General features: G+C 38.8%; 1 protein-coding gene across 1 annotated transcript; it reads right to left on the bottom strand.

The window, feature by feature from the left end:
• Positions 1–321: 321 nt before the first annotated feature.
• LOC307019789 (uncharacterized protein) lies at positions 322–13,074 on the bottom strand. The gene is made up of 15 exons (XM_079650895.1): positions 12,921–13,074; positions 12,508–12,572; positions 12,240–12,301; positions 11,638–11,758; positions 10,973–11,071; positions 10,778–10,881; positions 10,489–10,647; positions 9,274–9,415; positions 8,033–8,174; positions 7,042–7,154; positions 6,556–6,561; positions 5,990–6,023; positions 4,779–5,193; positions 3,084–3,366; positions 322–1,324 (listed from the first exon to the last, which is right to left on the bottom strand). Exons 1-15 carry the CDS (start codon positions 12,983–12,985, stop codon positions 858–860), a joined length of 2,277 nt encoding a protein of 758 aa, XP_079507021.1. The 5' UTR covers positions 12,986–13,074; the 3' UTR covers positions 322–857.
• Positions 13,075–13,408: the final 334 nt, after the last annotated feature.

Raw genomic sequence — 13,408 nt, 5'->3', positions numbered from 1 at the left:
GTAAGGAGCAGCTCGGAGCTGCTGCTGAGAACACCGTAAATTACCTGCACATGTAGGCCTGACATACTTCTGCTCCAGGACACATCCCAGAAGAGTTACCAGCTTCAACCGGTTGCTTTTGCTTTGGAAAACCTCACAAGACGTCTAAACTGGAATACAGATTTCAAAGAACATAAAAAAAAAATCAAACACTTTAAGAAGGATTACTTACAATTAAGTCACTTATTGTTGTACTTGTTGGAGTTGGAGATGCTCTCTGTAGATATCTGCTGCCCTCAAGTGGTAAGCGAGGTTAGATGCAGTTAAGTCTCAAATAAAAGAACAAGACTATTTTCTTTTAGGTAGAAAAACATTTATTTAAATACTTTTGAGGTACTGTATTGATGAGAATGAATGAGCATTGATGCACATTTTCCAGCAGGTTTTCTGAAATGCGTCACATAGAAACACAAAATGGCATTGACATAACATTTACAAAGTACCAAGATAAACAGTCAAGTGTAACATTGTAAAAGTAATTCACATTTTAAAAGTATTTCAGGCACCATGTTCATGATCAGGTTGAAAAGAATATCCAGAACCAAGAGGGACATCTTGTTGCCTGAGTGCAGCCTCTCACAGGTGCAGCATTGTAGACAATAGATCAACACAAGCCCTGACCCTTATGTTGAACATTTGACCAAGAAACAAGGCTCAAATAAAATCATCTTTAAGTGATAAACCAACAATGAGGTGTAGTTAGACTTTAAGTTAATGCAATTGCCACTGATGTCCTTTCAGAAGGGATAAAAGAAAACGGATCATTTTGAGTGAAAATTCAGATTATTTGTACTTCTGATTTACTCCTTTTGTTTGTTTTAAGTGCAGCCGTGAATGATATCGCCAACACTGAGGTCTCTCTGTTTCTCTGCCACTATGTTGTGATAGAGTTTGCAGTGCAGTTGTTCTTGTTCAGGCTCAGTGAAAGCTGCCTTGGAGAAGATCAGTCGGTCGTCCCGGTTAACCTCCACTCCGTGCGCCTGGCAGAGTCGGGTTGTGAGAGGCGCGTCTAAACACAAGAGCTGAGCCAGTCGGTCCAGAGGAAAGCGACAGTTGCGGCTGTTGAATCCGTGGCTGTATATGAGCAGGAGATCTCTGCGACATGACACCAGGTGACGATGCAGAGCACAGCTTTGAATGAAGTTCAATCTCCGAGCCAATCGGAGCACACGTACAGGGTTTCGCTCGTGGAAAGCTCGGTTGGTGGAAAGAGCGAGCGTGACGGCAGGAGAGCAGCGGAGACGCTCAGGGAGCTCCATGATGTGCTGCGCTGCACGGGCTGAACCTGGAGGAGAGGAGAAGCAAGCATGGAGACATTATTTACTGACATTAATGACATTAATATTGTACAAGTTGATCTAAACTAAAACTATTATTTAGAAACCAAATCATTAATGGTTATGAGCAGGACCTGTGAACTCATACTTGCTATTTCTTGTCATTGTAGAAGTTAATACCTTTTTGGTTGTTTTGTACAAAAAAAAGTATTTCTTTAAAACATGACGCTGATGACATCTTTTATTTTCAAGAAAAATGTACGCTAGAGGGGGTAGGACCAGAAAAGTTTTTTTAAGCATCTTCTTGCCCCTGTTGAACATGACAGAGGCTATTTAAAAAAAAAAATTTGTATTTGAATTTTTTTTCCCCTTTTTTCTTTCTCTTTGTTTTAATTACTATAAAAAAATATGACAAACTTTTATAAAAAGAATTCTTACAGGTGACCAGCAATACAAATGTCCTCTAAATGTATATTATTGAATCTGATGAAAGCAGAAAGAGGTACAGATAAAGTTATGACTCCAGTACAGCCGCTTGCTTTTGTTGAAGTTGACAAAATGTTGCGTTTTAATGTGAAAAGCACTGAGGGCAAATTATAACTTATTCAGAGAGGGAATGCTACACAGACAAGCTTTCTCAACAGATCTCTGCATTTACATCCTGTTTATAAAATGTATATGATGCTTTAACATGAAAGCAAATCAACCCCCCCCAAACGGTCTGTCTGTTTTGGATTAACAACGTGTCACGTGTTCTGAATTGACCAATCAGAATCGAGTATTCAACTAAACCAGGGATGGGCAAATGGCGGCCCCGCGGACCGCATGCGGCCCCCACCTCCTCTTTTTGTGGCCCTCAGAATAATTTATAAACAACGTAATAAATGTAACTCCTAGTTACGCAGGGAGCTGCGTACATGATTTCAAATACCGCGAAATCATCTGTGACGCATTTGTGTGTATTGTGTTTGTTTCCCGGGGAAACCCTCACAAGAAACACGGCTGTCGTTATGCCTGCTGTGACGTTAAGTTGCCTCTTGTAATTATGCCGTTACAAGCTTAAAAGTTGTTTTTATCATCTGAATTTGGCGAAACAAGTTTAATATTCTTAAAACCAAGACTTTGTTTATTTGAAATCAGATGAAAACAAACTGTCACGGACCCTGCTGTGTTATCTATGATTACTATACGCTTTTCATTCATCATTTCAGCGGGAGAGAGTGGGAGTGGTGCTGAGGAACAGAGTGCAGGCTGACAGGTGTCTGTGTGGACATTCCCCTTATTGTGGAGTAACGGGAATGCAGAGACTGGCTACAAGTGTTTTAGGTTCAAGTTAGACTAATATCTGGGTTAGTGTTCATGACTTCCTGTGTACGTCATCTTAATGTTTAATCTCAATTACACACACATTTTCCGTGCTTTCCAATAGTTTAAAATAGTTTTATTCCACTGTTTAATAACATGTTCAATACAAACATGCCACTTGTAAAAATGAAATAACATTTCTGTGAACTGATATTTGTTTAGTGAGCTCATTAGAGGATGTTCCCTTTGATTGTAAAATGTCAATGAAGATGTCAGACTTAGTATATTTGTTAATAATTACATACAACACATGGAATTTTTGTGTGTGTGTGTTCCAAGTGAATCTGCGGCCCCCTGGTGGCCAGTACATCAATTATGTGGCCCCCACCGCCATCAAAGTTGCCCATCCCTGAACTAAACCATGCAACGACTTGTGTTAAACAATGAAACACGGCGACCAACCCAAGTTGTAGAGCAGACCGAGAGCCTGGAACTCTTCCTGGTTGGGATGCGGTTCTGTTCCAGTTGCGTAACAGTCCAACAGCCAGCTCAGGTTCTCCTGCAGGTGTGTGTCGTTGATGCGTGGGTCGTAGAGCCGCAGAGGTTCACCACAGAGCCGGTACGAGGCGTAGATGAGGAACCGCACCGTCCGCTCTAAAATGGCCACACATTTTAACCCGGACGTCCTCTGGATGATCATGTCCTGCTTCACACCACGCAGCCGATCAAAGACAAAGTTGTACACCTGGAAGACAAGTTACATTCATGTTATTATAAGTCATGAATAGTTATTATGTGTTAATGATTGCATCTTCAATATTATGACGTTCTTATTGGGCCATTTAATAATGTATTTATGTTGTATTTGTTCTTAAATGTCTTTTGTTTTTATTCTGTAAAGCACTTTGAATCCCCAAGTGATGAAAAGTGCTATATAAATAAAATTGCCTTGCCTAGTGAAAGTAACCATATCCAAAACCTATTTATTAGCTGAGATCTGTATATTATGGTGGTTCACCAGTGATTTTCAGCAAAAGATTTATTATGAATTAAAATGGCTGCTATAAAATGTGGAATTGTATTACAAACAATACCACACAGCTTGTGCTACAGTACGTATTAAGACTGCCAAAACATTTGCTCACATTGCTATGTGTTAATCCCGGATTGATTACTGCAATGCACTTCTGACTGGCCTTCCCATCAAACTCCTCAATAGACTGCAAATAATCCAGAACTCTGCTGCCCGGATCATCCCCCGCACCAACTCATCCGACCACATCACCCCCATTCTCACTCAGCTACACTGGCTTCCTGTACGCGACCGTATTGACTACAAAAACATTCTACTCATATATGAAGCTCTCCATAACCTTGCCCCCATCTACATCACGACCTCCTTCAGGAGTATACCCCCTCCTGCACCCTCCGCTCTTCGTCCGTAAGACTTCTCACCGTCCCAAGCTCTCGCCTCAAAACCATGGGTGCTCGACTCCCAGACTCTGGAACTCCCTGCCACTACACATCCGACAGTCTGATTCCATAACAACATTCAAAACCAAACTCAAAACCCACCTGTTCAAACTGGCATTTTCTTTATAAACTGCACCCTGTGTCCTTTTTTGTCCTTTTGTGTCCTTTTGTGTCCTTTTTGTAGTCCATTTCCTGTTGTTTGTCTTGTCTTACCCCGGCTGATACTTCACTAAATCCACTGTTTTAATTGTTCCCTATATTGCCCCTATGCCCTGTAAGGTGTCCTTGGGTTTTATGAAAGGCGCCCCCCAAAATAAATGTATTATTATTATTATTATTATGGGCTTTTTGGCACTTTAAAAGAAAAGATTGATGACAGACATGTTTATATGAAGCTGTGTTTACTGTCTGTGTGTTGCAGTAGAGTTAACACAATGAGACAGGTGAGTAGAGAGTAGTGGTTCAACATTTGCAAATTAACTAAAGTTTTGTTGCAACGCTTCACCTGATCAATGTGTATTACCTAAACACCACAAATAATAATACTTACAATACAATACTTACAAATTACACAATGGGCAGGAGTGTATGTGCTAGAGTTGTTGATGCCAAATGTTCAAATCCTTAATAAATGACAAAAATCAAATATTTTAAAAACTGACTGACTGGGGAAATAACACTTGCCTCTGTCCAGGGACGCAGGTGAGGGGAGGCAGCAACCTCATCTATAAGGTAACACACAGTTTTCAGTAACACAGCAGCTGGACGGAGGTCAGAGGAGTTTGTGGAGTCTTTCCCAGCTGCTGGTCTGGAATATTCTTTGACAGCACGCAGGGGGTCTCCTCTGGGTCGTCGATCTCTCTCTGTGCCCGCCAACAACTCAAAGCGATGGAGGCATTTCTGCAGCTGGCGGTCCTGCAGCTCACGAGTGGGACACATGGTCTGGCAGGTTCCCCTGGGCACGCTTTCTTTCCCATGATGCTCCTGTCTTTCCTCCTCCTCCTCCACCTCTCTCACCTGGGCTTTGCCTCGCCATTGCTCTTCAGTCCTCTGTCTCCATTCTCTTCCCGCAGGGGCATCCCTCCTCTGCGAGAGAGAGCTGGGAAGAGAGTTTTGTTGTTAGTTTAAAACGTAAAGCATACAAAAGAATGGCTTCTCCTTGTGTTTGGTGGCCATGGGACAAAATAAGCAAGGCCAGCAAAATGTTGGTAAAATATTCAAGAGGCTTCTAGATTTACATCAGGCACCACACACACATCCACTGGTATTCTATTGAGTGGCTTGGTGACACAAAAGTTGATTTAAATCTTTGTCTTGGCCCTAATAGACAAAAATCATTCATATTTAACTAAATTAAGTTCTGCTAGTATGGTCACATTTCCCCCCTTAACCTCTTCTGTTAATTTGTATGGTATGAATTAACACATTAGCAGACACTTATTTTACATTTTAGCTGCACTCGAACAATCTAAGGGTGAAGTTAAAGCAGGTCCATACACTTCTTTAATACAACTAAATCTGAAATAGCAAAGCGTGTAATCACTGCTTTCATGATAGCTCTATCTAAGATCTTTACATTGTGTTCGCTGCTTTTTCTAAAGTGATGAAACAAAGGATAAAACAGCTAGATTTAACCAGGTTTAAGATGTTTATAACGGACTGGTAAAGGTAACGTTAGCTGCAAGTTGATTATCTAAAGGTAAATAAGGGTTAGCCATTAGCTTCGACGTTAGCCAGCTAGCAAACACAGATATCGTGCGAATATTGTTACTACTATCAAACAATATGTAAGTTATACAAATGCAAAGGGTCAAGATACAATAGTAAAATTGCCTTTGGACACATTTTATAATGACGTCGTTAATAAATATGTGAAACAAAGTGCATGTACTCACATGCGACGAGGCGCTCTCCTGCGGCTCATTGGTTCTTTGGAAGAGACCGACCGTCGGTTTCCAGAATCAGCCAATTAAAATGCTGTTTTGGTGTTACGTCACTTCCGGAAGCAGTCGCGATAGTTTATGACTCTATTGTGGGGAAAGTTATGAACAAAACTTGCAAATTTAAAATGTTGTTGAAAACATTTGAATAGTTGTATGGGAATTTGGCAATGTTAAAATGACAGGTAAGAGGAAGACCACCCTTTATTTAATCTTAAAATGTATTAAAATCAGACTTTTTTGGACCCTGAAAGTATTTTTATATTAAGTGATTTCTTTGTTCCCATGGAAAGTAAGGTAATACTTAAATGTTGTTACACTGAATGCTATTTAGGTACGTAAATAAGACAATTAAACAAAAATGCTCTATATCTAAGATGGATATGGTTAAAGACTCAGATCTTTGTTCAAAGTATTGAATCACCATTTAAAAAAAAAAAATGTGTCAAACAAGCCACTTTCATGTTAATTTCAATTGGAAAACACAAGCTAGGGATGGTTGACAAAACAAATACACAAACTTAACACTGTTCCCAAATCTTATTGAATACATGTCTTATTGTTGTGAACATAAATCTAAAAACATTTCAAATTGTCTTGCCATGTCACTTGAACAATAAGGGTCTCATATAAGTTAACCAATAACCATGACTCCTTTCAGATTTAGGTTTTTTTATTTAGGTATATTAAACAAAACTTGAAAATGTTTTCCATTTTTGAGTTGATTCTTATTTGTATTCCCATGTTGACTGTTCATGTTATTCGGTTGTTGTATTTATGAACAATGTACCGACCATTAAACAGTCATAATGCAACATTTTTAATATCATAAAACAGCTACAAAGAAATCAAGCAGTATATAAGAAACAGACAAACAAACAAAAAAAAAGTACATGTACATGCAAACGGGGGAAATCTGAGTGTGTGTGTGTGAGGGGGGGGGGGGGGTATCCAAAGTGCCTGTTCTGTGTATCCCATGCTGTGGGGTATTCTTCACGGTTAGGGGCAATAGAGCTTCAGGGTTCTTGCAGGGCCGAGCTGCTCCTCCTCCGTGGCCTGATGGACATTTATTGTATGGCGGCAGACGAGTGACGACAGCTCCAGGAGCTCTGAGAATGTGCTAGAAAAATGAAGAAAATACCAATGTGTGAATAAAAATGAAACCAAATGGATCGCCCACAAAAAGGTATACGCAAGGTATTTGAGCCTAAAGTCAGAGTTTTCATTGTCACAAAACAAAATGCTGTCTTCCACTAATCAACTCCTTTGGTTAGATGACTATTGATTAGTCAACTATAGGCGATACAGATTCTCACGTGAGGAAACACATTTTCCAAACTTCCTAACAATTCATTAGGCACTCCACCAAAAGAAGGCTTGCGGTAACAGTAGAACAAACTGTATGCATCACGTCGTATTTTATTTGTATTGTAAACACATCAGTGGTCTGAGCAAGAATATCGTTTTATTTCAGCAAAGACGTTCTTGTAGTATTCACGGACCATTTGATGACAGAAGCTTTAAAATAAGCCTAATATAAAATAGTAGGCAGCGTACATTAATTTCACTGTTATTAATGATTTTTATTATAATGAATTTTATTTACACATGGTCAAAAGTATAGATCAATTTCTCTTTTTGCTGCTTCTTTTAATTGAACTATTCATATCTTACACTGCACTAACTTTTATTCATGTCTTTCATTTTTGTAAAGCACTTTGAATTGCCTTGTGTTGAAAGGTGCTATGTAAATAAACTTACCTTTTGAATATGCGCCATAGGATAAGTTATTTAAAAGTAAAGCATCTATCTGGTTTCAGCTATATAAATAGGAAATAAATATATATTTAAAGAAGACTTTCATAAACAGAGCCATATAGTAAAATTCTCTGGGATGAAAAAAACAAGAACAATAAGGCACATAACAAAACAATCACAGCATCATCAGATTCCCAAAGACACGTTCTCTGTATAATGTCTGTCTCTGAATGTTCGTACCCCGACAGCTGCAGACTGATGTCCTTTGATGTCGTCTTCATGTATCTGAGGCACTCTAGAGAAGTGCTGGTGTCCTTCTGATCTCCCTCTGTGCACTCCTCAAGCAGCTTCTCACTCACCTTCAGGCAGGCCTCAGATTTATCTGAAATGGGTGAGTACCGGTTGAATAACATGTATCACAAGTTGCAACACTCAAATCACATGGTAAGGTTACATGGAATATCAAAAATGTCAAGAAGCACATGGTTCAAAACAGCATTCTTTTTTGTTTTAATATACTGATAACCAACTTCTATGACCATTACATTCCTACAGCACAGCAATATCTGTCAAAAGGGAAAATAACACTGGTGAATAGAGTGGTGCAGGGATGACGTATTTACCTGGAAGTAAGTTGCGAATGGGATTTCTCCAGAGGATTTTGGAAAATAGCGCGAAATAAGGTCTGTGGAAAACGAACCTGTTTGATAAATGCATGTTTTGTTCAGCCGGATAATCTCCACATGTCTACCCTACTTTTAATTTTCCAATCAAAAATCTAATCGCCAGAAGCAAAATGCTAAAGTTATGCTAAACGAACTATAGCAGGGTCGCACGACTTCAACGTCACGCCAACTTAAGATCGATATTCAAAAATACAGATTCTAAATGGTACGAGTTGAAGCGTTTGTTTTAACAGTTTGCAGGAGGCAGGTACTTGCTTTCAAGCAGAACAGGGCAAACAAACTTAGCGGGAGTGTTTACGTGTTCGGCGTAATGACGTACAACGTCCTCGACAACTTCTGTAGTCCTATTCGCCACTTGGTAACAACCATCGTTTTTCAGACACGTAAACTCTTCAGAAATCACCAGTGGGGTCACTGCTGATGTATTTAATGTCGTAGAACAAAACGTGATCCGTCTCTTAAATTTGTGTCAACCACAGACCTTATTTCCAGCTATTTTCCAAAACCCCATGGAGAAATCCCGTTGACTGAGACGAAGGAACCGGTAGTGGTAAAATGCTAACTCACTTCCGGGTTTTAGGACGCGTCACAGCACCACTCTATTTACATCAGAGATTCCTGTATTTGTTTTGCTCATCTCATAGGCGTGAAGTAGACAAGACTGTGTTAAAGAAAGGTGCTATCAGATATTTAAATCGGTTAATCTAATTAGGAATCAGATTATCGTTTTTAAAGGTGTTATTTATCTCATGTTGCTGAGTGTTTCATCTTTGTTCTTTTAAACGCAGTAACTACCTAGAAACTCCTTTCTGTCCCCTTCGATGTAGAAGTTCTTCACTGGCAGCTCGTGGCGGGTGGTGTCGACAGCTGAGGCGAAGGACTTGTAGTTCTTTGTGAACTGTCTGGCAGTTTCTGCCACAGGAGTCAGAGCAGCAATCTGATGGAACATTTCAATATTAGTAGGATAAGAATCATTTACTATCATAAAAATACAATGCACAAAAATGAACATTCTAAAACCAGGTATTCTCCAGCTGTTTTTTCTATTTAAAAACATTATCAAATCAAATCAAGTTTTATTTATAGAGCACATTTAAAAACGATTTTTGGTCGAGCCAAAGTGCTGTAAATGTAATAAAAACACTTTACTACAATAACAGGGTATATGCAGGAATCCTGAAGTCAAATGTAAAACCTTTTTTAAGACCCTTTTCATACATTTTAAGAACTCATCTCCACTTGGAGTTTTAACCGGTTACCTTGGCGACACATTTTACCTCACATTGACTATATACAGTATTGATTGTCCTTCCTCCTTATCTTCCAACCATTTGGACGCAAACTTGCATTTCCCCATAACGATGTTTAACAACCGGTGTAAACGGACCTTCGCACGCTATCAAGCAGTGAGCGTGAGATGTCCTGTTCAGATGACGTCAAATCCAACGGGATGCCATAAATAAACTACACAGAATCACACTACACACCTACGCAATGATTACATTCAGGCACACTGTAGAATACAACCTCTTTGGACCATTAATATACTTATTGAAAACAAGCTACAAAATGTAATACCTTGGAAAATGCACTTTAATAGCCTTAATTTTCGCTAAATTGATTTATCAACTTTTAATGCTTTTTAAGACCCCGCGGACACCCTGAATAATAAGCAAAGACAATAATTTACAACGAAAATATAAAAACAAAAACACAAGAAAATGTCAGGTGTCGTACTCAGCTCTGACTAGAAGGCCAGAGAGAAGAAGTGTGTCTTCAGTGAGGATTTAAAAACCCCTAGGGTCTGGGCCGACCTCACATGGAGGGGCAGACTGTTCCAGAGCCTAGGGCCAGCTGCTGCGAAGATTCAGATATAAACCAATGACCCTCAATGGGGTATGACTTTTCAACAGCACCAAGTCTACAGTTATAAATGCTGCTTTTTCAACATTTAATAACATTTTTAAGACGGGACACAATTCAAAAAGGTAATTACAAAATAATCCTGACCTGTAAATCTAGTAGCTCATGCGCTAGCCTTTCCTTCTCCATGACGAGGTACTGATGTTTCTTCTCCTGGACTTCGTTATACAGAGCCTCTTCTTCCTCCATCTCCTGCAGGATCCTTGCTTCTGCCTCAACCTTAAGCTTTGCAGTGTTGCTCTCCATCTGAAGACAAAGATTAAGGGACACTCAAAACTACCATTTCAGTTTTTTTTTATTACAATTATTTAAGAAAACGGATGCATTGAAAGCATGCTTTAGCAAATCAAATGTCCACCAAGTTGGACAAACTCACCTCAGCTGTGAGATAGGCCAGCAGGAATGTCTGCATCTCAATGATACACTTCTCTGTCTCTGGATTTCTCTCGGGCTCTGCTGCATTTTCCATAATTGATTTCTCTTCGAGAGTTTTAGAAAAAAAAAACGTTAAAATTGTCGTCTTATTTGTAAAAAAACAACAAACATTTTAGGAATTTTTAAATCGGTTTACCTTTAATGACTGAAATGTCAAAATTTGGTTTGAAGCAGTGTCCATGACCATCTGAGAAAGTGGACTGCAAAATACTTCTACCGAGCAATGAAGGCTCAGCTTCAGAGGACACAAGGAAAACAACGTGCTGGAGTTATTCATGGTAGGGATGGGAATTTGAAAGCAAATTTATATTCTAATATTTGACCCAAAAAACGGTTAACATATCCTATACATTTTTTAAATGTTTAAAAAAGAAAAAAAAGTTGTAAATGTAAATGTTCAAATAAATATAGAAACCAAAGCAAGTTTTCTTTGATATTTTTCTGAAGATATTTAAAATGGCACTGTCTTATATATTTAATTAATCCATTTGATGATATGTAATCAACTTAGGCACCCCTCACATAAAAAAAAAAAAAAAAAAATGGTATTACAATCCAAAATATTCATAACTCATATTCAAATACCTGAATCATTTTGAATATTCGATTAATCATGCCCATCCCTAATTCATAGCTTTCTTCTCATCTATCTGTCTTTTCAAATTAGAAAGATACACCATGCTGCTGTAGAACACTTAATATAACCATACTCACATAAAATTCACATAATTACAATTAAAAATGATCGTATTTGTCATGACATCTGTTTAATTCACAGTTATGAACATAGGAAGGCCTTACATGTAGCCTGTGGGGCCATGGAGCGTCTCGGGGGGGTGCCCACTCTCGGTTTGACTCCACTGGGTTTAGGTGAGGACGGCCTCAGCGGCACAGCAGAGGACTCGTTGGTCAGTGAGTTACTCTGTTAATGGTCATAGGGGTGCAATGAGCTACAAATGTGAAATATCAGCAGTGTAAACAGACAGACACCACAACTGCATGCATACAAGGGAGGCACGATTTAACGAATCATTTAAGAGATGATTGCCTTGGTTGCTGATTGGCTAGTGGTTACACAAGCCAAAAAATCGTTGTGACATCATAAAGCGGCCAAAATCTGATCAGCTCATTTTCCGACAGGTTTTTATATAAATGGATCAGGACAAAAAGAGAGGGGGTCTTTGTTCCTGAAACGTTCCGAATCTCTTTACATAGAGGGGACACATGTTTATGTAGAAAAGACAGGAAAAAGTGGATTTTGCATAATAGGTGACCTTTAAGAAATGAATTGGATATTGGCAGCATTCTATATTCTAAGTAAAAAAGGCTGCCATAGTTGAATAAGCACGTGTGAAACAGATCATTACATCCAGATTAAAAAAGACAAAGGAAGATAGCACTACCTTTGAGATACACGACTTCTCAGCAGACTGCATATATCGAGACTTGACAACATTCCCACTTGCTAAAGATTGATAAAGACATGGACAATAAAAGAGAAGAAATAAATTGAATATTATGAAGCTTTAAAGATGACAGCACATAGCAGGGCTTTATATAACATATATAGAAATAGGAACTGTACACTTTGCTGATGTGACAATTTCTCATGTCTTATAAATGACAGCAGTGCTGCAATAACTAACAAAGGGAACCCATGCAAATGCTTACTTTTAACAGGTTTCTTTTCAGGGCCACTGACTGTGACTTTAACAGCATTGCTGCCACTTTTCGAGCTGAAAACAAATGAATAAAAAGTACAAGTTCAATTAAATAATGTTGAAATTAGAAAATTATCGGTTTTCTTTCATTTATTATGAAAACAGGCGAAACCGGAAGCTAAGCTATAATGTTGATTCCAAGCTACCGATAACTTAGCCTATTGTTACATTTTAAAGTGTGCAATTGTATTAACATTTGTAGTGTTTTTGTGAGTTTAAAGTAGTGAAACATTGACGTTTATGGTTAACAAAAGATGATAGCGTGTCATTTAAAACAGCTTAAACATAAAACTAGAAATTACACGGCACTCACTTAAAAGAAAGACATACGAGAAAGGATAACACAATGAGAAATACAGTTACCTTTTAGTGTCAGTGGAGGAACTTTTGAAAGAGCTCGGCGCTGTTGATGTTCTTCTGGACGCCATAATGTTTTGAAGCAAACCGCCCGTGTGCCAGTTTTGTCAACCGGCAGAAACAAGACGCGAATCAATGGTTCCGCAGAGACACCATTATACGGTGGCCGGCCGCCGTATTTTTACCATACAAAAACATGAAACAAGGTCAATTTAGTTTGAAAGGTTTTTTTCTTCAAACATAATAACCTATAGGGAATAAAGTGATGAAGCGCATAGTTTAGCCTTTTTCTGCAGTGACCTTAACAATTACAGGCCAATTTATGTATACTGAACGTGTTGCATTATATTGAACAGGTGTTACTATTCAATCCAAATTGTGAGGGGAAGCCCCTCAAAATATACTATCTGTGTAGGCTATAAGGAATGCAGCTGCTGCTTTGCATTGAGTGCAAGATATGCCAAAAGCTACAGTTATTCTAGAGACCACTAGAT

This window comes from Notothenia rossii, assembly GCF_949606895.1.
Source record: "Notothenia rossii genome assembly, chromosome: 1".
In the NCBI taxonomy this organism is placed as follows: Eukaryota; Metazoa; Chordata; class Actinopteri; order Perciformes; family Nototheniidae; genus Notothenia; species Notothenia rossii.
Note: the sequence above shows the minus strand (reverse complement) of the source record. Positions and strands in the feature narration are given on the sequence as shown.

Coding starts and splice junctions, on each gene's coding strand:
- LOC307019789 (XM_079650895.1), bottom strand. CDS start 12,985: ATGGCGTCCAGAAGAACATCAACAGCGCCGAGCTCTTTCAAAAGTTCC. Junction 7,155..8,032: donor ATCAGTCTGCAGCTGTCGGG/GTACGAACATTC, acceptor TCATTTTTCTAG/CACATTCTCAGAGCTCCTGG. Junction 3,367..4,778: donor ACCTGCGTCCCTGGACAGAG/GCAAGTGTTATT, acceptor CTTGTCTTCCAG/GTGTACAACTTTGTCTTTGA.